We start from the raw sequence: 18765 nt of genomic DNA, 5'->3' as shown, positions 1-18765 counted from the left end.
AACCTGCTCTCCCCTTTCTCCCCTTTACACTCTCCAGTCCCCATTTCCCTACCCTCCTCCGCTTGCCTGCTTTTGGCATCCACCCAGTCCCTCTAGCCCACCAGCCCAGTTGGTGATTCTCGTTGTGCATTTCTAACCACAATTATCCACTATTCAGGCGCAACGTGGGACTATCGAGCCATACATTCTTTCGATCTCGATCTCGATCGCTGTCACGGCCCGTCGCATTGCAACTCCTCTTGTCCACATTCCAGTCAATTACCGCATACCTTCGGAAGACCTTGACATAATCCCTCGTCGCGAAGTTCCAGGCTCAGCAACTTTCACTGGAGCTCACTTCTGCTGAAGGGGTTTCTCGTCATAGTGTCCCGTTAGTTAGGTTGGATTGCCGGACAGAGTGCGCAGCAACGCCGGCGTAGACTCCTTCTCGGGGTCCCGAGAAGCGAGTCGAGAATCAGGGAAGAAAAGACAACACCTCCATCCAACAAGATGCCTTCCAAGATAGGTGACCGGCTAGCCCGTACGTATCTCGTGTCTTGCTTTGGAAGTTTGTATCAGATTACTGACGATCGACTCTCCAGGGATCCTACCGATGATCGGTTACCACCACGTGCTAATGATTATCATTGCGGTCGCCATCATTCTTCTATGTCAGTATTTCTCCGGCCCCTCGTGCTCGGGAATGCAGCTAACGGTAAACAGCCCTACTATTGGCGGGGTGCTCCTCCTCGTCCCCGCAGATCCCCAGCATATTCCTGATATCACTCTACTACGAACGATACAAGCCGACCTTCAACCTGGCACAGGTAGATCCCGGGGTGGTCACGGCAACGGCGAACATTGTCGGGGGAGCGGAGATGGAGGTTCGCGTGGGTTATTTCGGTATTTGCGTGCAACCAGATGCAGGATCGTATATTTGCAATGCCAATGCGACAGCCTTGGCTGAAATCGTCACGGTTGATCAAGACCCTCTGAACTTGATTTGGGTCGCGTCTACCTTCAAGGATGCGGTTGTGTTCCCATACCTCTTGTACGTTTTAACTACACGCATCACCGCGGAGTGCCCTTGCTAACCAGTGATAGGATCATCGCCGTCATCCTCGCCTTCTTCTGTTTCATCCTGCTCGCCACCTTCCCCGGTTGGCACGATGAGCTCGATGCCAGTGGCTCCGAAGTCGAAGCCAAGCCATTCCCATCACGACCGGTATCGCAAGCCGCCCTGGCTCTTATCTTCGTCGCCTCTGTCTTCGTGCTCGTCTCAGTCCTCTGGCAACATACAGCATCCGTGGCCGCCAGCACCATCGCGCAGGACATGGGCAACGGCAGTGTGAAGAGTGGAGTCGGCACTTCAGCAATGGTGCTCGGCTGGTTCGGCTTCGGCCTTATGGTCGTGGTGACGATAGGTCTTCTTGTGATGATCCTCAGCATCAGCCTAATCCGACAATTGACGGACGAGCCCTAGCCGAACTGACAAAACACCCAAAACTCCTCCTTTTCTGCATCGCAATTTGATTCCCCCCATTTTTGATTTTGATAATATCGACACCACCCACCACTCCTACAGAATACGGGGCTCCGCGCGCCCAAGAAACGGCATCTACAATTACCAGCACAGCACGTGAATAATGACGCATTGACATTTGGAAACATGGATGGTTTATCTCCTCGTTGATTTTTGCTTTTCCCCTTCGCTTCGCTATGATTTACGGATATGGACATTTGGACAACGGAATACGAGAAACGGGTTATGTTTGGTTTTTCTTTTTGTTTGCGTTAAAGAATTTTATATCATCATGAAGGAAATGCCTAATGAACAAACATGCGGCCACCCACGGGGTTCTACTATCGATAGGTCGGCCGTTCATTTGAAACAAATCTACCCCAGTTATTGTTTTTCTTGCTGCATTCAACTTCTGTATATCTTTCTTCCTGCAAGATGTTTTCTAGTGGCTTTGACTTTTTTTTTTTTCTTGCGCAGTTTGTCAGTCGCCTTGTATAAAGTCGGTATCTCGGGTTGAGCGAGTCTAGTTCTGTTTGCTTCGAGGTTTGGTGACTGTTCTCTGGCCGGTTCCCAGATCCTGTGTTTGTGTGTGATCTTGCTTGAAGATTAAAGTGCATATAAGCAAAGCAGTTTGAATTGGCACTGCAACATATATGCATCATCATAGTATGAGGAATTCGAACGGACTCGATGAATGAAACGATAATACTACGTTTCAAGCATACAATTTTACAGGGCGTATGCGCGTACAATGAGCCAGGGCCTATTGTATGATGAGTTGCGCGTATTACTTTTCCTACTGGACAATGTGCATGCTCAGAATGATCTCTCTGCCGATCATTGACACAGACAAACAGGACGAAGGGCTTCATCGACTAATCAAACATATAATAGGTAGGTGGTTTAGTAGTTCATGACGGGCGGACCGCCGCCTGGCCCAGGCTTCTCCTCATAGTTCCCGTCGAAGCCACCGCCATAGTCATCCAGAGATCTGTAGCCCGGAGGCCCATTGTCACGCCCACGGCCCCGGCCCCGGTTCCCACCGCGGTTCTGGTGGCCCCTGCCTCGCCCGGCAGCGCCGCGACCACGGCCCCGGAAGGCGTTGCCCCGACGCGGGCCGTCATCGTGGTGATGATGGCGATTGTTGCGCGGATGGGTCGGGTGCGGGCGTCCGTGGTGCGACGCGCCATCATAGGTCGCGGGCTGGTCCGAGTGCGGCGGGTACAGGATCTCGTCGTTGCGCTCTTGCTGGTGGCGCCGCTTGTTGTTCTTGTTCAGGAATTGGCTCTCCCACTCGCCCTCGTTGGGGTTCTCTTCCTCGACGCGCAGCACCACCTTCTCCCCGACTACGGTCTCCACCGTCAGAGCCTTGTCTGCTGGCACCGGGTGCCAGTTCTGGATCTTGCCGGCGTCGATGGGCCGCGCACCTTTGCGCACCGCTAATACCACCACCGGCTGCGGGTTCTCTGTGTAGTATTTCTCCGTGGCTGGAACCGGCGCCATCCGCGCCGCCCAGACGCGGTTTTCAAAGCACGCCGTCCCTGTGATCTGCCAGCTTAGCTTCTTGCCAATGCCGCCGACCTTGTCTAAAATAGATCGCGGGGCCGGGCGCGGCGTGATTAGTATACTGTTTGCCATGTACTTCAGGTCATTTGAGTCAGCAAGCCCATATGGAAGCATGGGATTCAATACTTGGCGGATCAACCGATTTGAGTCGGCGTTGGAGATCAGGTAGCCAGTGTAGAAGATAGTGCGCTTAATGCGCAGTCGGCCGTACGGCGACTTGGCCTTGTTTAGTGACGGGTTGCGGGTGGTCAGGTTATGAGAGTTGATCATGCGCTGCACCTCAGCGGTTTCCAATACAGGGGAAAGGTACATTGAGCCTTCAGCTACCTGGACGACTTCCGTGTTGATCGGCTTTCTAGGGCTGGGGCCCAAAGTCTGAAACTTGCGGTTCAGCTGCTCGAAGTAGTCCCGGAAGCCTTTGGCACTGGCAGAGGGTCAGACGCTCCGACAGCAGGCACGGACAACAAGGAAAGAACATACTGCTTCGGGCGGTCTTCATAGATGCGAAGATCCTCCGCCTGATCGTAGGTCAGGACTAGGTCTTCTAGGAAGGTCTGCTTGAATTCCATGGTGCTAGCGAATCGCTGATTCCTCGGCCCCACTTCAGGCTTGAGGCATATCAGATCGAACTCCAGCTTTTTACTGTTCACCATCCTTTTGATGATCTCCGAGAACCCACTCTCGCTTCGTCCCGTCAAAAGCACGGTCAGGGCATCTTTTTGCTCCATGCTCAGTCGGACGAGTTGCACCTGGGGGATGAATCAGCTCAACGTCGTAGCCCACGTAAAGTATACATCATGAGGATCGCACGATCTGTTCATTCCACCACCCCTCCCATGCGCGCAGTTCTTCTTTTTCGATCCCATCGCCCGTTGCCGACAGTAGGTTCGGGTCGTGCCACCAGCCGCCGTTCGCGAAGCTCTCGTAAGCTTGAAGGAACCCGATGGTCGGGCCGTTCCATAATTGCGGGTTGGGTAGAGGACTCAAGAATACTGCGGAGCGTTAGGTGGGAGGCGACATCAGGCGGCGTAGGGCGACGAGTTGACATCCTTACATGTGTTGTCGAAGTCGTAGACATGAATCGCCCTTACCTGCGGCACCGCTACAGCGCACGAACAAATGAAGCGCGTTAGTCATAGGCTATTAGCGCCCTATATGATTGCGTAAGTAACACACACCTGGTAGTTCCTTGTTGACGATGGACCACCGCCGTAAACTGGTGATGGTCCGCGACGGCGCGGCGTGGGCGTGATTCCTCATATTGGATGCGTTCTCTGTCAGTACAGACCTGGCAGATCGCATTACCTTCAGCATTAGCAGGTGATAAATAGAGGTTTGCGCAGCTTCACATGAGAAGTAGAAAGGATATATGAGCACAGCTACTGGGAGCACGAAGTGAAGGTTTCACTGCGGAGAATTCGCGGCATATCACCGCAAAGAGGCGCAAACCTGCCTTGGCGTTTCCTTTGGTCGATTGTGGCAGCTCCGAGTCCGAGTCCGGCAGGCGGAGTGTTTATCGTCTGCCGTATCGGTTCTGCTGGACTTATTCCTCGCATATTCCCGGGCGGTGATGCATGCAATGACGTCCCAAGGCGGTCAGCCCATCTCTCCTCTTGTCCGATAACATTCTCTTTGCTTTCCATCTCTGGCCTCCCTCACCCGCCAGGAATTCTTTTGATGCACAATCGAGAATAGAATTCCATGTCCGATGATGTCGACCTACAGCAGGAAATCTTGCAGCGAACGCTCCAGGAGGTAGCACAAGAGGAGGGCGCCAGTGAGGCGAATCCGTGCGTCATTTGCCTGGAGCCGGTGTCCGAAGCCGCGATTGCGGTGCCCTGCAAGCATGCTAATTTCGACTTTCTGTGTCTGGTGAGCTGGTTGGAGCAGCGACGGAACTGCCCACTTTGTAGGTATCACTGTTACACGAGCTGCATCTCAGCCTGCAAGAATCCCGTCTAACTCAACATCAAGGCAAGAGCGACATCACCTCCGTCAAATACAACCTCGACAGTCCCCAAGGGCCCAAAACCTATCACCTCCCAGCCCTCCCACCAGCAAACACCAGCACACCCTCTTCTCATTCGTCTGCACATTCCCTCCACCGACCCCCACCCCGCCGCCCTCGCCGCGCTCGAAGCCCTCCCACCCGAGAGCAAAACCGCGGCGACCCCCTCCGCCGCCGCCAACACATCTACCGCCACCAACTCTACTCCCTGCGCGTGGGCTCCAACCGCCTCTCGCAGTACCAGGAACTTACACCGGACCGCTTTAACCGCGAAGAAGACCTCGTCTCGCGCGCCCGCAAATGGATCCGCCGCGAACTTCAAGTGTTTGCCTTCCTGAACCCCTCCGATAACAACAACCAGGATACAACGAGGCCTCCTGGCGGCCACCCCCGGACCGGACAACAGCGGCTAGAGAACCGCCGCGGCAACAACGCCGAGTTCCTGCTCGAGTATATCATTGCCATCCTCCGCACGGTCGACATAAAGGGCAGTGCGGGGCAGGCGGAGGAACTCCTCCGGGATTTCCTGGGGAGGGAGAATGCGCGCCTGTTTCTGCATGAGCTGCAGGCTTGGTTGCGGAGTCCGTATACCTCGTTGGAGGATTGGGATCGCCATGTGCAGTATGAGGATGCGCCGTCGCGGCGGGATGGAGTGACGGCGGCGTCGACGGCGGCGTCAGGCGCGCGGGATATGATGGAAGGCTCGTCGGCGTCGACGCCGGTTTATAGGGGTGGAACTGTGACTCGGGGCAGGGGGGTGGGAAGAGGCAGGGGCAGAGTGGCCAAGCCCGCTCATTCGCGGAGGCAGCCGTATCATCGCCGAGGGTCGCAGGATCAGGCTCGCAGGCTGCAATACGCGCGGGAGCGGTACATACCGGACTAGAATAGAAGCAATGGTGCAACAGGGACAAGGTTGTGCATTCTATGGTACTTTGATATTATAGACAATGTAGTCATACTATGATTGGATCATGCTATAGACAAATGTATATGTATAAATGCTAAGGCTGGTTGGTATCTTGAGAATGATGCAAACGAAAAGCATATGCTGGGAGGGTTCATGGCTCGTGTACCGGGAGTGTGTGTGTTCTAACGTCGCCTGCCGAAGCGTCCCGCGCCTCGTCCCTTGGAATTCTTGTTCCGGATCTTCAACGACCGGTAATTGGCGTGCGCTTCGGGATTGACCTTGCGCGCGCGAGGTTTCTTGGGCTCGGGTTCCTGCGCTTGTACCGGCGGCGACGGTGCTGACTGCTCCGTCGTCGCTGGCGGCTTGCCGGCCGCGATGGCCTCCTTCATCTTCTCGGAGAAGCTTTTCCGGAGTTGTGGTCCTTCGTCGTAGTCTGGGTCGGAATCGAAGTCCGGTTCCGACATGGTGTGCAGCGAGTCGAGGTCCGAGTCCGCGGTGTGGCTTTGCTCGAGAGGAACTGGCCCGGGGGCTAGGAGTTGCTGCGTTTCGGGAACGCTGGTGACAATCCCGGGTCCCTGATCCTCCTGCTCGTCTCCATCATCAGAACCCGGCAGTAATTCAGGCGCGGGCTGCTTCGCCGGCGCAACCACTGGCTTCATGCGCACCCTGCGGGTCGTCCGCTTCTGGCCCTTCTTCTTCCAGACAGGCCCGCCGCCGCCTTCCGCGGCCTGGCTATCGGCCACCTGGGCATTCATCGCCGCCTGCTCGGCCTCGATCTCCCTCAAAACGTCCAGATCATCCTGCATCTGCTCCTCCTCCATATCGCGCAGCCCCTGCACCAAGGCCGAGAGACCCTTCCCGACGAACTGCGGCCGTGTGCGCGCAGCCATCGGACTCAGTCCGCCAGTGATAGTCGACCCATCGAACCGACCCGATGTCGACCGTCGCAGGAAAGAGGGCGTTTCCGACTCGTTCGGTTCTGCCGTCGCCGCATTCCCCCCAGGAGCCCCTTCTACCGCCGCCGCACCCTTCTTATTCGACCCATCCTCCATCATAGCCGCATACCGCCACGTCGTCGGCGTCGCAAACAAGGTAGACAGCATCCACTTCTTGCCGGAAGACGCAGGGGTGCGCTCCAACCGGGGACTTTCCTCCTCCTCTCCTCCCGCTATATCATTCTCCTCTTCACCCTCCTCCGCAATTGTCCCAAGAGCATTGCCGTTAGTATTATTGCTTGCTCTCCGACCCCTCCGCCTCGAAGGCGTCCGCACACTCGCATCCTTCAACCCCGCAATCCGACTCGCCGACGGCGTCGCCGTACTCCCGCCAGACTCGGACAACAGATCGAAAAGCCCCAGCGCCTTTCCATCGCGCTGCGGCGTCGGCCCAATCGCCGCCTTCAAAGGCGAGAGGTGCGTGCTCGGGCTGAACAGTCGCCGGAGAACAGACGGCGAGTCGTATGGATCCACCTCCGCCGGATGCTGGGCTGCAGGTCTGGTAGCTGAGTTGTTCTTGGACGGCGTTTCGAAGGCTCCTCCCCCGCCTGCGCCTTTACCCGTCTTCTTGCGTGGCGTAATCGCGGTGGCGGGGTCGGGCCCGTGCGGAGAGGTGTGTTTGCGTTTCTTGTGGGGGGTGTCGTCGTTTGTCTTTGCGGGTTTTGTTTCGAGGGATTTGAGACGGCTGTATTCTTTGTATTTGGCGGCTGTGTGATGGGAGGGGGTGATATTAGCTGGGGTTTTCTGGGCTTGAGTTTTTGGGGAGGGGAGGAGAGGGTTAGGGGGCAATGGGTTCGCGAGTTTGTGCTAATAAGGCTGTGTGGGTGACGTACCTATTTCAGGGTCTTTCTTGATATCACTTCGTCCGGCTTTGCGGCCTCCATTGGCGTCCGCGAACGCTCGCTCCCATTCTTTCAGCTCCGCGCGTAGGGTGGCCGAGGGGCCTGCGGTCTCGGGTACCATGACTGTTGCCATTATTGCATGATGTTCAATGGGGGAGTTTCAAAATTTATAGGAAGGAATATCGTGGAGGATTATAAGGGGATGATGATAGATAATTCTAGTGGAGGGAAGGAGTTGGGTTCGCAAGGTGTGGAGAGAGGGGGGGTAGGAGTAGGAGAAGTAATGGTGCTGCGGCTGTTGGTCCGTCGCGTCCGCGAAAATCACTTAACGCGGGTTTTGCACAGCGGGTGACGTCGCGTGTCTCAGCCCTTTGCTAATCTATGGAGCGAAGTTTATTTCCCGTACCTGGCGCATGTCTATTAAGTTTCCTAATTATTCAATTTGATCATACATCATGAAGAAAAGCCCTTCACCAACTCGTCAAGCCGCGACATCTGTCAAACCCACCCCGTAACTGGGACTCCGGGTGAACCACCTTGCCCTGCAAGAGCGTGTACTTGACGATCCCCTCGCAGTGCTCGGGTCTGATCCGGGCGAGCCAGATCATCTGCTCCTGCTCTTTCCGATAAACGAGGACATTCGCCGAGAATTTGTGGCCGCCCACATGCGAGACAAGGAAAATGCCCACTCCGCCCGGGCGCTCGTCGGTCGCGTCACGATAAAGCCCCAACGGCCGCAGATGACGCTCGAGTTCTTTCTTGATCAACGGGGCGGTGATCCCGCAGCGCGCATCTCGCCGTCGGTGAGAGCACAGCAGCACCACGTAGTCATACTGGCATGGTCGAGGCGACAGTCGCGACGCAGGGTCCTCTAGCACGGTGCCTTGGTTGGATAGTGGGGCGTCGATGAATCGGTCAACGACCTCGCGCACGTCGGCCTTGTGGACGGAATCAACGAAGGTGAACGAGGGGAGGAGGAGGATTGTGGTTCCGTGTGTGCTGTCGGGATCTTCCTGGTGGGACTGGAGATTTGAAGCAGAGATCATAACGCGCTAGTGCCTGGTTAGCGATCACTCATTCTCCCACATGGATCGGAACAGAACGGACCCCGTGCTTGGACTGGTTTGAGAAAGCGTCGAATGCCTCCATCAGAGATCCTTTCTCGTTCTCCACCCGTTCAGTCCAGTCCGACTTCCCTGTCGCGACCAAGACATGGGTGTGGAACTCTTTGATGTGCCCGTACAGCGGCCTGGAGGTCTCGACTTTGACTTTCGACGGGAAATGTACTGTGCAGTCGGCGCAGTCTTTCTTGCAGTCGGGGCCATCTTTCGTAGGGTCCACGCTGGGGAAGATATACTCGTCGTTGCGGATGAGGCCGCCGCGCGTTAGAAGTGACCGGAGCATCGTAATGTGTTCGTTTTGCCAGGTTCAAGGTAGTATCGCTAATTTAAATAAAGAACAAGAGAATGGGGTACGGCGATGAGTTAGAAATTTATGTAGTAGAAAGAGATCCGGCAACAATGCCCCCTCGCTGACTGAATTCTAAGTTTTGATATATACTCCGTTCAGCTCGGAGACGGACAATCGCAAAGCATCATCTCCGAGGCTTATCCCCGAGAGCTTTAGTCTTAATAGGCAGCCACGATTGTTTTCAAGCTGTCGTGGAGAAAGTGACGACCAGACCTGTCAAAACAGTTGGCTGCCGCTAGTTCTTGGGGAAGCTTAAGCATACATGCAATGCCAAGTTATCAATGCCAGAATAAACCAGTTTCAGTCATGAAGCCTCCACCACAGCCGCACGGTGGTGACAGGTGTCGAGCATAACAGCCCGTCCGGCGAACTATAATTGCATTCCTTTAAGCACATCAATGCTTGTTGGTGTCGTCACTGGCTAGTGTCGCGTGTCTAGCTCTAGACTCTGTCGCATCCAATTCACCCGAGAAGCATAAATCTTCCTTGACTGGACTGTTGACAATTCACCGCAGAAAATTGGGCCAGCCCACCGGTGGAACTGTGGCCCGCAGATGGCTCGCCTGGACCCTTAGAGCCCCTGTTCGCTAAACTCAGATGGGCAAGATCCTGGTCATTCATCACCGGGTTGGGCAAGGTTGCAAAGAATGATGTCTGGGATATTGAGACTAAATCCAACACTCACGGGTTAAAATAGATCCTCAGATCTCAAGAATAAGGAAGCCTGGAGCAACCGGCGCATTCTCTGATTCAGTGCCAGCTCGCATTGTGCTGACTCGCACAACAAATTGTCTCAGATCTCGGTTCAACCAATGCAGCTTGTTTTTTTTTGGACTCTGTTCTCTTTATGAGAGTAAGAGAGGAATTGCAACACGAAGAAAGGCATTGATATTGTCGAGATATTGTCAACCACAAGCAGAGCATGCAATTCATTGTCTCTGCCTGGACAATAATTATCGGGGGAAGTCGATCTTCTTGGTAAGAACTGAAACCAGGCGCGGGTCAGGTTGCCTCATTTGGAGGCTACGGCCGGGCTGTGCCAACACGTAAGCCACCGCCCGCCAATCCCTTATCAAGTTGTGAATGTGCACTGCCTGTGTCGGTGTGTCTGTCTGTCTGTCTGTCTGTCTGTCTGTGTGTGTCTGTGTGTGTCTGTGTGTGTTTGTGCTTTTGCTCAGTGCCTGCCAGTCAGTCAGTCAGTCAGTCAGTCAGTAGTTTCGGAGGAGGGGGGAAACTCACTCACACACACTCTCTCTCTCTCTCTGCGCGGCGCATACCTCCCCTCCGCCCCCTCCAATTCCTCTCCCTCTTTTTCTCCCACTTCCTTCGCATTTTCTCATTCTTCAATCATGGCTGATGCTCCATTGAAATCGGGAGCTTCGGCTCCAAATTCTCAACCAGAACTACAGCAACAACCCCAGCAACGGGTGCGCAAGCGACGCAGACGGACCATGGCGTGTATGCAGTGCCGCAGCAGAAAGCTCCGTTGCGACCGTGAATATCCCGTATGCGGACGGTGTCAGAAGAGCAAAACACCCACCAGGTGCACCTACGAGGATGGTTTTCTCTGGCAGCAACCCAATACAGTTGCTTCGCCCGTTTTCTCCGAGCGAGGTCCCACAGCCACGACACAAATGGCCCAAACTGATCGGGCGACTGCCCACCCTACCCCGGACTCGGGGATAAGTAGTTTGCCGACTCGGCCTCAACCGACCTCCAGAAGCTCACGTCCCGGCGAGGAGAGGCGCGATAAGTTTCTGGAAACCGTGCTGGGCGCCCCCAAGGCTGCCGTCAATCAAGAACCCTATGCAAATACCGGTCTGCTGCAACGTCCTCGACAGGTCTTGGAACCTCACCAGGACAACACCCAGCCGCACCCGGGCGACGAGGACGAAGAACTAGCGTCGCCCACGCAGCAGCTCGACATTTCGCCGCGGATCATGATGCGAGGCCGAGAGACCAAGACGCGTTACAATGGCTCGGGCATATTTGCCAATCTGATAGCTCAGGTATGTCGCCCGGTTTTCACGGGAAGTGATGCCATACCAAGTCACCAATCTACGATCTGTTTGGCCATTTGACAAGTCGCGCGCATGCTGATTGCAGGTTTTAGTTCCCCGATCTCAGGGCCTTCGCGGAAGAGATTAGGGTTGCCAGTCCTCATCTCTCAGCCTTGCGACCGGATCTCATCCGAGTCAAAAGAGGTCTCTGGAAGAGAAAACCCCTGAATGAACCGTTTCCGATGCCCACCATGCAATCACTAACCGCCATGCTTCCGTCGCGCGCAGTGATCGACGAGCTGGTTTACTTGTATTGCATCTATATCGAGTCTACGCATCGAATCCTTCATATGCCTTCCTTTCTTGAGGAACTAGAGCGGTTTTGGACGCAGAGGGAGAGTCCCGACATGACCTCACCCGTATTTGTCGTTCAGTTGCTCTTGGTGCTGGCTTGTGCCTGGAACTTGGCGGACTTCAACACCCTTCAAATGAAAACCGACGGGACCCTCACATGTTACACTGCCATTGAGTGGGTTCTTCATGTCGAAAAGTGGCTCGAAAATGCCAATTTCAAGCGACCCGAACTCGCAACTCTCCAGCTACAAACACTGCTCGTCATTGCTCTGAATATTCATGGGATGAAGCGCAGTCAGGCTTGGCTTGCTACCGGGACCCTCGTGAAACGGGCTATGATGGCAGGTTATCACCGCGACCCAAGTCGATATACCAAAATTTCCACGTTCAGCATGGAAATGCGCCGACGGATGTGGGCGACTATCGTGGAACTCGATCTTCAAATCTCTCTAGAACGAGGCATGCCCCCTTCAGTGCAAGAAGACGATTATGACACGTTTCCAGCATTGAATATCGATGATACAGATATTCAAGACGATAGCACCGAGCTTCCAGAAGAAAAGCCGCTTGATGTGCTGACGGATTCTTCTTTCCAGGCGGTGCTGACACAATCGCTGCCTCTGCGGCTGAAGGCCTGTGCCCTGATGCATTCTCCCCGGATCAGCTGTCGATATGAGGAGATCATACGCCTGGACTGGGAATTGAACCGTCACCTTTCCAAGATCCCGGCCTGGCCCACGTCTGAAGTGGAAGACTTCCGTCGTACTTCGGACCGAGCAATCTTGATCAAGGCCCTTCTGGAGAACAAGATCGGTCATTCACTTCTGTCCATCCACACGCCTTTTGCGATTGAAGCTCCCAGGGAGGCTTTGTTTGCACCTTCGGCGCGGTCCCGCCTCGAAGTGGCGTCGATGATTTTGTCCACCCAGCGACGACTCCGTGAAAGGTCACCTCAGCTGTCGCTCTGCAATTTGGGGGAATGGACCGTGCAGGCTTACTGTACCATCTGCCAGCTCCTTCACGAAAAAGACAGCAATACCGGTCAGTAGTTGCCATCGCTCTTAGGTCTGTGTTGACCACGCTAATCCTGATTTAGGCGGGTGTTGTACTTTCCTTACCCGCACCCTACCTGGGCTTCCCGAATCTTTGATCTCCCTAGTAGAAACAACCTTGACGTGCCTTGAATCTCGATTGCTTCTGGTGGTCAAGGGAGCCAAAGAATACTTCTTCATGTCCACGATCTTGGCGCTGGTCAAAGCCACTCTCTGGCCAAGTCAGTCGCACATCTACAAACAGGAAGTCGTGGAGCGCGTGATCCTTTTCGCGCAGACACTCTTCACCCGACATGCCAATTGTGCTCATTTGGGCGACTGGGGCATGGGAAGCTTTAAGACTAACCAGGTAAGTCATTCAATCTTATAGACTCTTTTGCCAAATCAAATTGCCCGGTCGCTCACCTTGACCATTTCAGGTTCCGAGCTTAAACGCCGGTCCTGGGCTGGCACCACCCTTTGTCCCAGACGTAGCTGTAGGGCAACCAGGGACCTTTGGCATGGTGGTCAGTGTTCCTCCTGTTTTTGTTGAGCTGAACTGACAATTTCCATAGCCTGCCGTAGACCCGTTCCTCGATTCGTTTGACTGGGCCGACCTGACGGGCATAACGTTCTAGCGACGATGTAAGAGTAGTTATCTCATGTCCACCTTTCCTATCTACCTAACGCCCACACCCGAATGATGGTATGCACTGTACAATTACATTTGATCACCTGTATCATCCATGTCCTCTTTGATGGCCTTAGTCAGACGATGAAGATCATCGTGGCGGTGACGCCATGCGATCGGGTGGAGCGACGATCAACGGCATCGCGTCGATGTCACCGCATAGTCATGCACCCACATCTGGGTCGAAGTCGCTCCCAGTGCGGTTTTCGCTCATTTTGTGATTTTATACAATGCTTGCCAAGGGCTGGATTGCCGTCAACCACGGTAACAGCCACACATTATTCAGCCTCGCCAAGGAGAGATTCCGATTGCATCAACCACGAATCCACCAATCTTCGTCTATGCATGAATGATGAAAGACAAGCCGAACGCCTTCTGTGTGGATTGTTGATCATCCTGCTTTCATAGCTCTGAGCGAAGGGGTGATTGATTCAATACGTCAGTCGAGGCCCACGAATGTACTAAATGATCCGGGGCATTGAGTGAGGTTCTTGACGTAGGTACCTCCTCTGTCTTAGATCCTAGCCAGTGCCCTGTTGATCTACTCTGCGATGTTGCTGTCTTCAATGTTACATGCTCGGGAAAGTTGAGAGCAGTGTGCCGTCCTCGCATCATGTCTCATCGGCTATTGACCGGCAGTCATTGGTGCCATGTGCAGAGATATCATCATACCAATTTAACGCGCAGGACAGGAAAATCCCGGGAATAAATTAATAGTTAGCCAATAAGTGGCCTGAAACACCACACAATGGTCCAAATAGCATCCTTCTATTTTATTGAACGGGCTGTATCACGGTTATATGGTTGTGTAAGATACTCTCAGTCCAATACACCTGCCTTACCAGTCATAATACACGTCTTGTACATAGTACTCTACTCAAAACTACAAAGATTCAGTATGGTTTAAGCATTGCACTGGAATTGGACAATCCAGTCAAATCATGGAACAACTGGGTCTGTTTTTTTTCTTTTTTTTGGCAGATCTGCTATCTGGCCTTAACTCCTTCCCGCCACCATGGCATGATCCCTGGCTGATCAACTTCAAAGTAGTCCTCAAATGGAGTTTCCTGTTTCAATGCTCTATTGTAACGCGCCTTGTTGATCAAGATAGACAGTCCGTGTCCCACAATATGTGTAAGGGTCCTTCCTACCACCCCGATACACGCCATCATCATCGACATCGTTCTGAATATCCTGAATTGATGTTGAGTATTCAGGATGAGAGACAAACCTCGCCATTCGGTTTATAAATTCACATGCGAGTCGAACACTAATAAAGGATTGGGCCTTCTCTCTGGGTTGGACTTGAACCAGGAGTAAGCTATAATCCTTGATTGTCTGGTCGTCCGCGATGTAGAACACGTTTGAGGCTACTTTGTTTCCAGCTACCCTTTCTCGAAGAAGACAAGCGACATCCCCAATAGATTTCCCGTGAAAGGCAGATGTGTCGTACTCATAGTGCATGTCTATAGCACTTGTCGCATCAACTTCAATATTGTTGTCATCTTCAAGAACGTAGAGGCAGTGCGGTGAAAAGAAGCTTCTTCGGTAGGCCGTGACGATAATATGGGTAAGGATCTATGGATAAATCAGATAAGGTCACAGAATGTGTAAAGCAGGGTCTTTGTTACATAATGTGGAATCGATTGTATGCAGATAATTGGGTATAACACCTCGTCCTCCATTTCAGCAGGCTAGTGCTGGTGATAGAGTCGAAAAGTTGTGTTGCTAAAGAAGAGGTCGGTGTCTATATGATTAGTTTTTAGTTACTAGTCGGTTAGCTGGTTTATACCCGAAAGGTCGAGTTTAGTACTAAATGACAATGGTGGATTGAATACAAGAAACTTAACTGACAATCGAGAATAATGAGTTTTGAGTGCTGGACTCAAACTAATTCTTTACCTATACCATCTATATTTACTTCGGTGTAGCCAATTGATTAGCTAGTCACGTGTCCGTAGAAGCCTAGTACTGTACATGCTACACAGGTAATAGATTCTGTCAGCTTAAATTATGCATATTACCTAAAGCATAGCACGTGACGTTGGCGTTATAAAATCATCTGTAGTTATTCTCTTGGTAATCTATAGAGGATATACTAACCTAATATCATGGATAGAGCCAAAACTTGCCACAGGTCTTCTGTTATACTTGCCCGCTCCGTAATCCACCAGCACTAATGCCTTGGCAGTGGCCACGACAAAATTACGTACTGATACGTGACCGGGAAATGGTGCAGGCAGTGCTTATCCGCCCGCCCGCACTAACCATGCATGGCATTGTTTATCTACATTTAACAGTCGCTGAAATCCCCGTCACTCTCGAGGCACCAACTTTTGTTTCTCTCCTGTGAATTGAGTCCCATTCTGACCGATGTCTGGAGAATTGGCTATCACAAAAGTCAGACTCTTTACCCTGTTCCCATTTTACTAAGCATTCGCTCTCGTTCCGTGTCTGTCCAATGGAGATGGCTGTCGCCCAAGCGGCCCATTGAGGCTGTCTGCAGTCTTTACAGCAATTGACTCAATGATACTACAATCATCCACTGCAATCTAGTGTATATACTGGCAGATTCTTTATAGCCCCTTGTTTTTTTTTTTTTTTTTTTTTCTCGCCGCATTGCCATTCCATAACCTGCCAGGCCCAATAGTGCGCCGTCCAACCGCTGCGCATCCCATATAACCGGCGTCAATGCATCTCCTCATACTTCTGGCCACGGCCATCCTCCTATGCTCAGTTAATGCCAGGTCTCAGTCTGAAGCTCAACCCCAGACCGGGAATATCTCCCCGTTCTCACAAACCACCAAATACCCTCTCCCTAACGCCGGCAATGTAGCCGCGCACGACCCCAACATTCTCCAACACGACGGCGCCTACTGGCTCTTCAAGGGCGGGATTCACCTCCCCATGTACAAAGCTCCAACTCTCGACGGACCGTGGACACAACTCGGGACCGTCCTAGACGGACCCAGCATGATCCCGAAGCAAAACCGCAGCCGGCCCTGGGCACCGACCACCGTCGCCTGGAAAAACTCTTTCTATTGTTTCTACTCGATCAGCAAAGCCGGCAGCCGCAACAGCGCCATCGGCGTGGCGACCTCGACGCAATTGAGCCCGGGCAGCTGGACCGACCACGGGGCGCTGATCAATACGGGCCAGGGCAACGGATCCGATATCTCCCCGTACACCGACTCAAACGCCATCGACCCGTCCTTCATTACGGACCATGCCTCCGGGCAGCCGTACCTGCTGTATGGAAGCTACTGGCATGGAATCTATCTGGTGCCTCTGGCTGAAGACCTGCTCTCGGTAAGGGAGCCCGAACGGCCGAATGCGACGAATCTGGTGTATGCACCGGATGGAGGGCGCGTGAAGCCCGATGAGGGCTCGTTTATGAGCTATAGGAAGCCGTATTACTATGCCTGGTTTAGTCATGGGAAGTGCTGTGGGTTTCAAAAGGGGTTTCCGGCTATGGGGAAGGAGTGAGTTCCTGGTGCGTGGATTGATGGTGTTTGTGGCTTGCTAACTGGTTTGCGTTGTAGGTATAGTATACGTGTTGGACGGTCGAAGGATGTGAGGGGTCCATTCGTGGATGAAGATGGACGTCGTTTGACGGAGGGAGGCGGCACCGTGGTCTATGCCTCGAATCATGGCTCGGTGTACGCTCCAGGGGGTGTTGGTGTTCTGTCTGGGACAGACGGGGCGTCGGATGTTCTGTATTATCACTATCGTATGTTGTCTTTCTCGGATGCGGGGGATGTCTGCTGATATGGATGCAGTTAACACTTCGATCGGGCTCAAGGATACTGTGAGTGAGCGCGCAATGATGTGAGATGTCTGGCTGATCCCGTTATAGGATGCGCAGTTGGGTTGGAACTACCTTGACTACAAGGACGGATGGCCGGTTGCTAAATCTGGGTATGTGTCCATGTTAGAGGAGTATGACTGCGCTGAACAGTGGCTGTGCAGAGACAACGGCACCGATACAAGCGAAAGCAGCGGGACGACGGTTCGGCCTCATTATATGCTTGATATTCTTGCGTTCATATGTACGTCTCGGATGCCATTCTTCCAGATGAGCACTAATAGCTTTGCAGTCACTGGGAGCTACCTTTGGTTCTGCAGCTAGTACTACTGTGCAGGAGTTACATAATTGCTTCTCGACGCCCACCTTGATATATACCGACGACATGACATGATAACGCTATATTTGCAGTTTAGCGACATGGCAATTCATTGCACGATATGCAGCACACAAGCACACTGAATAAGGATCAATGCACATACCGACATTGCACAATCTGTACATACCACCCTGACGAATACAAACTACGGATCCCACCCGCCATCCACGCTCAGCACCTGTCCCGTGGTATACGAACTAGCATCACTCAGCAGAAACCCAACCGACTCGGCGACCTCCTCCGCGGTCCCCAACCGAGGAAACACCGTGGGCATAGCATTCAGCTTCCCGCCCTGAATTTCGACTGCCTTATCCAGTAACGGCGTCTGAATCGAGCCCCTAGCGCGTCAAACAAGAAAATTAGCCCCGTCCAGCAACACCCAACCCCAACTCCAACCCCAAGAAAGCAAGAAGGAAGAGAAAACCTACGGCGCAACCGCATTCACCCGTATAGCCGGCCCGACCTCCTTCGCCACACTGCGCGTTAACCCCACCACCCCATGCTTCGTCGCCGAATACGCCGCATGGAGCGCAAACCCACGCACACCCTGGATACTCGCTGCATTGACGATGCTACCGGTACCAGCCGTGGCCAGGATGGCGCGCACCTCGGCGCGCAGGCAGTACATGGTGCCGGACATATTCACGCGCAGCAGCATATCCCACTCGTCGTCATCCTGGTCGAGAAGGGCGCCGACGCCGTGCTTCCGGCCGATGGCGCCGGCCATGTTGGCTGCGCCGTCGAGGCGCCCGAAGTGGATGGTTGTCCTGGTGATCCAGGCGTCGACGGCCGCGCGATTCGTGATGTCTAGCTCTGTGGTTAGGATTCTGTCGTTGTTGTCGTTGGGGTCAGGGCTTTCGGTTGTTAGGATCGAGACGGCGTTTTGCAGGGCTGAGGCGGAGATGTCGGCTAGCGAGAGGCGGGCGCCCCGCGCGTAAAGGTGCTTGGCTACTGCTAGGCCGATGCCTGCGAGGCCTGTTATTGCGTAAACTTTGTTTTCGAATGTCATTTTCTTTTCTTCCGGGTTGCGGTTATGTGTGTTGGCTGGTTGGATCTTTCGTTGGATGTGATGTGATATGGTATGATGGTAGACAGTCTGGGTAGGGTGGGATGGTGTATATAGACCGGATATACTTGGATAATTAGAGCAACTTGCATTCTACTTACGTTGTACCCCGCATTCATCCATTTAGCCATTCTGCCGTGGATAAATAGA

At 53.4% G+C, this 18765-nt stretch overlaps 10 protein-coding genes across 10 annotated transcripts; 5 read left to right on the top strand and 5 right to left on the bottom strand.

The window, feature by feature from the left end:
* Positions 1-264: 264 nt before the first annotated feature.
* On the top strand, positions 265-1557 carry BO97DRAFT_66601 (Fig1 domain-containing protein). The gene is made up of 4 exons (XM_025700976.1): positions 265-520; positions 582-650; positions 703-1030; positions 1084-1557. Exons 1-4 carry the CDS (start codon positions 490-492, stop codon positions 1460-1462), a joined length of 807 nt encoding a protein of 268 aa, XP_025551503.1. The 5' UTR covers positions 265-489; the 3' UTR covers positions 1463-1557.
* On the top strand, positions 1558-2063 carry BO97DRAFT_66589 (uncharacterized protein). The gene has a single exon (XM_025700975.1). It carries the CDS (start codon positions 1653-1655, stop codon positions 2016-2018), a length of 366 nt encoding a protein of 121 aa, XP_025551502.1. The 5' UTR covers positions 1558-1652; the 3' UTR covers positions 2019-2063.
* Positions 2064-2366: 303 nt separating this feature from the next.
* BO97DRAFT_405679 (rRNA 2'-O-methyltransferase fibrillarin-like protein) lies at positions 2367-4470 on the bottom strand. Its single transcript, XM_025695240.1, has 5 exons — positions 4246-4470; positions 4122-4169; positions 3878-4059; positions 3548-3816; positions 2367-3491 (listed from the first exon to the last, which is right to left on the bottom strand). Exons 1-5 carry the CDS (start codon positions 4325-4327, stop codon positions 2405-2407), a joined length of 1668 nt encoding a protein of 555 aa, XP_025551501.1. The 5' UTR covers positions 4328-4470; the 3' UTR covers positions 2367-2404.
* Positions 4471-4709: 239 nt separating this feature from the next.
* Positions 4710-5994, top strand: BO97DRAFT_369168 (RING finger domain protein). The gene is made up of 2 exons (XM_025692729.1): positions 4710-4976; positions 5042-5994. The coding sequence occupies exons 1-2, from the start codon at positions 4769-4771 to the stop codon at positions 5956-5958; spliced, it is 1125 nt and encodes a 374-aa protein (XP_025551500.1). The 5' UTR covers positions 4710-4768; the 3' UTR covers positions 5959-5994.
* Positions 5995-6164: 170 nt separating this feature from the next.
* sld2 lies at positions 6165-8059 on the bottom strand (the record flags this gene model as incomplete). Its single annotated transcript, XM_025693783.1, has 2 exons — positions 7811-8059; positions 6165-7684 (listed from the first exon to the last, which is right to left on the bottom strand). Exons 1-2 carry the CDS (start codon positions 7950-7952, stop codon positions 6165-6167), a joined length of 1662 nt encoding a protein of 553 aa, XP_025551499.1. The 5' UTR covers positions 7953-8059.
* A 207-nt stretch (positions 8060-8266) lies between these two features.
* BO97DRAFT_369163 (sucrase/ferredoxin-like domain-containing protein) lies at positions 8267-9357 on the bottom strand. Its single transcript, XM_025692728.1, has 2 exons — positions 8927-9357; positions 8267-8871 (listed from the first exon to the last, which is right to left on the bottom strand). Exons 1-2 carry the CDS (start codon positions 9221-9223, stop codon positions 8290-8292), a joined length of 879 nt encoding a protein of 292 aa, XP_025551498.1. The 5' UTR covers positions 9224-9357; the 3' UTR covers positions 8267-8289.
* A 1073-nt stretch (positions 9358-10430) lies between these two features.
* BO97DRAFT_66521 (putative C6 transcription factor) lies at positions 10431-13540 on the top strand. Its single transcript, XM_025700974.1, has 5 exons — positions 10431-11298; positions 11403-12684; positions 12740-13044; positions 13115-13201; positions 13250-13540. The coding sequence occupies exons 1-5, from the start codon at positions 10639-10641 to the stop codon at positions 13310-13312; spliced, it is 2397 nt and encodes a 798-aa protein (XP_025551497.1). The 5' UTR covers positions 10431-10638; the 3' UTR covers positions 13313-13540.
* A 903-nt stretch (positions 13541-14443) lies between these two features.
* On the bottom strand, positions 14444-15041 carry BO97DRAFT_405675 (uncharacterized protein; the record flags this gene model as incomplete). Its single annotated transcript, XM_025695239.1, has 2 exons — positions 14997-15041; positions 14444-14943 (listed from the first exon to the last, which is right to left on the bottom strand). Exon 2 carries the CDS (start codon positions 14827-14829, stop codon positions 14446-14448), a length of 384 nt encoding a protein of 127 aa, XP_025551496.1. The 5' UTR covers positions 14830-14943; positions 14997-15041.
* A 1015-nt stretch (positions 15042-16056) lies between these two features.
* On the top strand, positions 16057-17494 carry BO97DRAFT_424864 (endo 1,5-alpha-arabinase; the record flags this gene model as incomplete). The annotated part of the gene is made up of 5 exons (XM_025697014.1): positions 16057-16847; positions 16908-17095; positions 17145-17173; positions 17222-17414; positions 17463-17494. The coding sequence occupies 5 exons, from the start codon at positions 16057-16059 to the stop codon at positions 17492-17494; spliced, it is 1233 nt and encodes a 410-aa protein (XP_025551495.1).
* Positions 17495-17694: 200 nt separating this feature from the next.
* On the bottom strand, positions 17695-18746 carry BO97DRAFT_478064 (SDR family NAD(P)-dependent oxidoreductase; the record flags this gene model as incomplete). Its single annotated transcript, XM_025700603.1, has 3 exons — positions 17695-17887; positions 17978-18645; positions 18717-18746. 3 exons carry the CDS (start codon positions 18744-18746, stop codon positions 17695-17697), a joined length of 891 nt encoding a protein of 296 aa, XP_025551494.1.
* Between the last annotated feature and the right edge of the window lie 19 nt (positions 18747-18765).

This window comes from Aspergillus homomorphus, assembly GCF_003184865.1.
Source record: "Aspergillus homomorphus CBS 101889 unplaced genomic scaffold BO97scaffold_18, whole genome shotgun sequence".
Classification (NCBI taxonomy): domain Eukaryota; kingdom Fungi; phylum Ascomycota; class Eurotiomycetes; order Eurotiales; family Aspergillaceae; genus Aspergillus; species Aspergillus homomorphus.
This window is presented reverse-complemented; position numbering and strand designations above follow the sequence as displayed.

What these genes read in the sequence shown, in the direction of transcription:
- BO97DRAFT_66601 (XM_025700976.1), top strand. Translation starts at nt 490, where the DNA reads ATGCCTTCCAAGATAGGTGACCGGCTAGCCC. An exon ending in GATAGGTGACCGGCTAGCCC is followed by an intron (nt 521 to 581) that starts GTACGTATCTCG and finishes TCGACTCTCCAG; the next exon opens with GGATCCTACCGATGATCGGT. An exon ending in GTTGTGTTCCCATACCTCTT is followed by an intron (nt 1,031 to 1,083) that starts GTACGTTTTAAC and finishes AACCAGTGATAG; the next exon opens with GATCATCGCCGTCATCCTCG.
- BO97DRAFT_405679 (XM_025695240.1), bottom strand. Translation starts at nt 4,327, where the DNA reads ATGAGGAATCACGCCCACGCCGCGCCGTCGCGGACCATCACCAGTTTA. An exon ending in CTACGACTTCGACAACACAT is followed by an intron (nt 4,060 to 4,121) that starts GTAAGGATGTCA and finishes AACGCTCCGCAG; the next exon opens with TATTCTTGAGTCCTCTACCC. An exon ending in GGTGGTGGAATGAACAGATC is followed by an intron (nt 3,817 to 3,877) that starts GTGCGATCCTCA and finishes TTCATCCCCCAG; the next exon opens with GTGCAACTCGTCCGACTGAG.
- BO97DRAFT_66589 (XM_025700975.1), top strand. Translation starts at nt 1,653, where the DNA reads ATGGTTTATCTCCTCGTTGATTTTTGCTTTTCCCCTTCGCTTCGCTAT.
- BO97DRAFT_369163 (XM_025692728.1), bottom strand. Translation starts at nt 9,223, where the DNA reads ATGCTCCGGTCACTTCTAACGCGCGGCGGCCTCATCCGCAACGACGAG. An exon ending in CAAACCAGTCCAAGCACGGG is followed by an intron (nt 8,872 to 8,926) that starts GTCCGTTCTGTT and finishes ACCAGGCACTAG; the next exon opens with CGCGTTATGATCTCTGCTTC.
- BO97DRAFT_66521 (XM_025700974.1), top strand. Translation starts at nt 10,639, where the DNA reads ATGGCTGATGCTCCATTGAAATCGGGAGCTTCGGCTCCAAATTCTCAA. An exon ending in GAAGCTTTAAGACTAACCAG is followed by an intron (nt 13,045 to 13,114) that starts GTAAGTCATTCA and finishes TGACCATTTCAG; the next exon opens with GTTCCGAGCTTAAACGCCGG. An exon ending in CAGGGACCTTTGGCATGGTG is followed by an intron (nt 13,202 to 13,249) that starts GTCAGTGTTCCT and finishes CAATTTCCATAG; the next exon opens with CCTGCCGTAGACCCGTTCCT.
- BO97DRAFT_369168 (XM_025692729.1), top strand. Translation starts at nt 4,769, where the DNA reads ATGTCCGATGATGTCGACCTACAGCAGGAAATCTTGCAGCGAACGCTC. An exon ending in GCGACGGAACTGCCCACTTT is followed by an intron (nt 4,977 to 5,041) that starts GTAGGTATCACT and finishes CTCAACATCAAG; the next exon opens with GCAAGAGCGACATCACCTCC.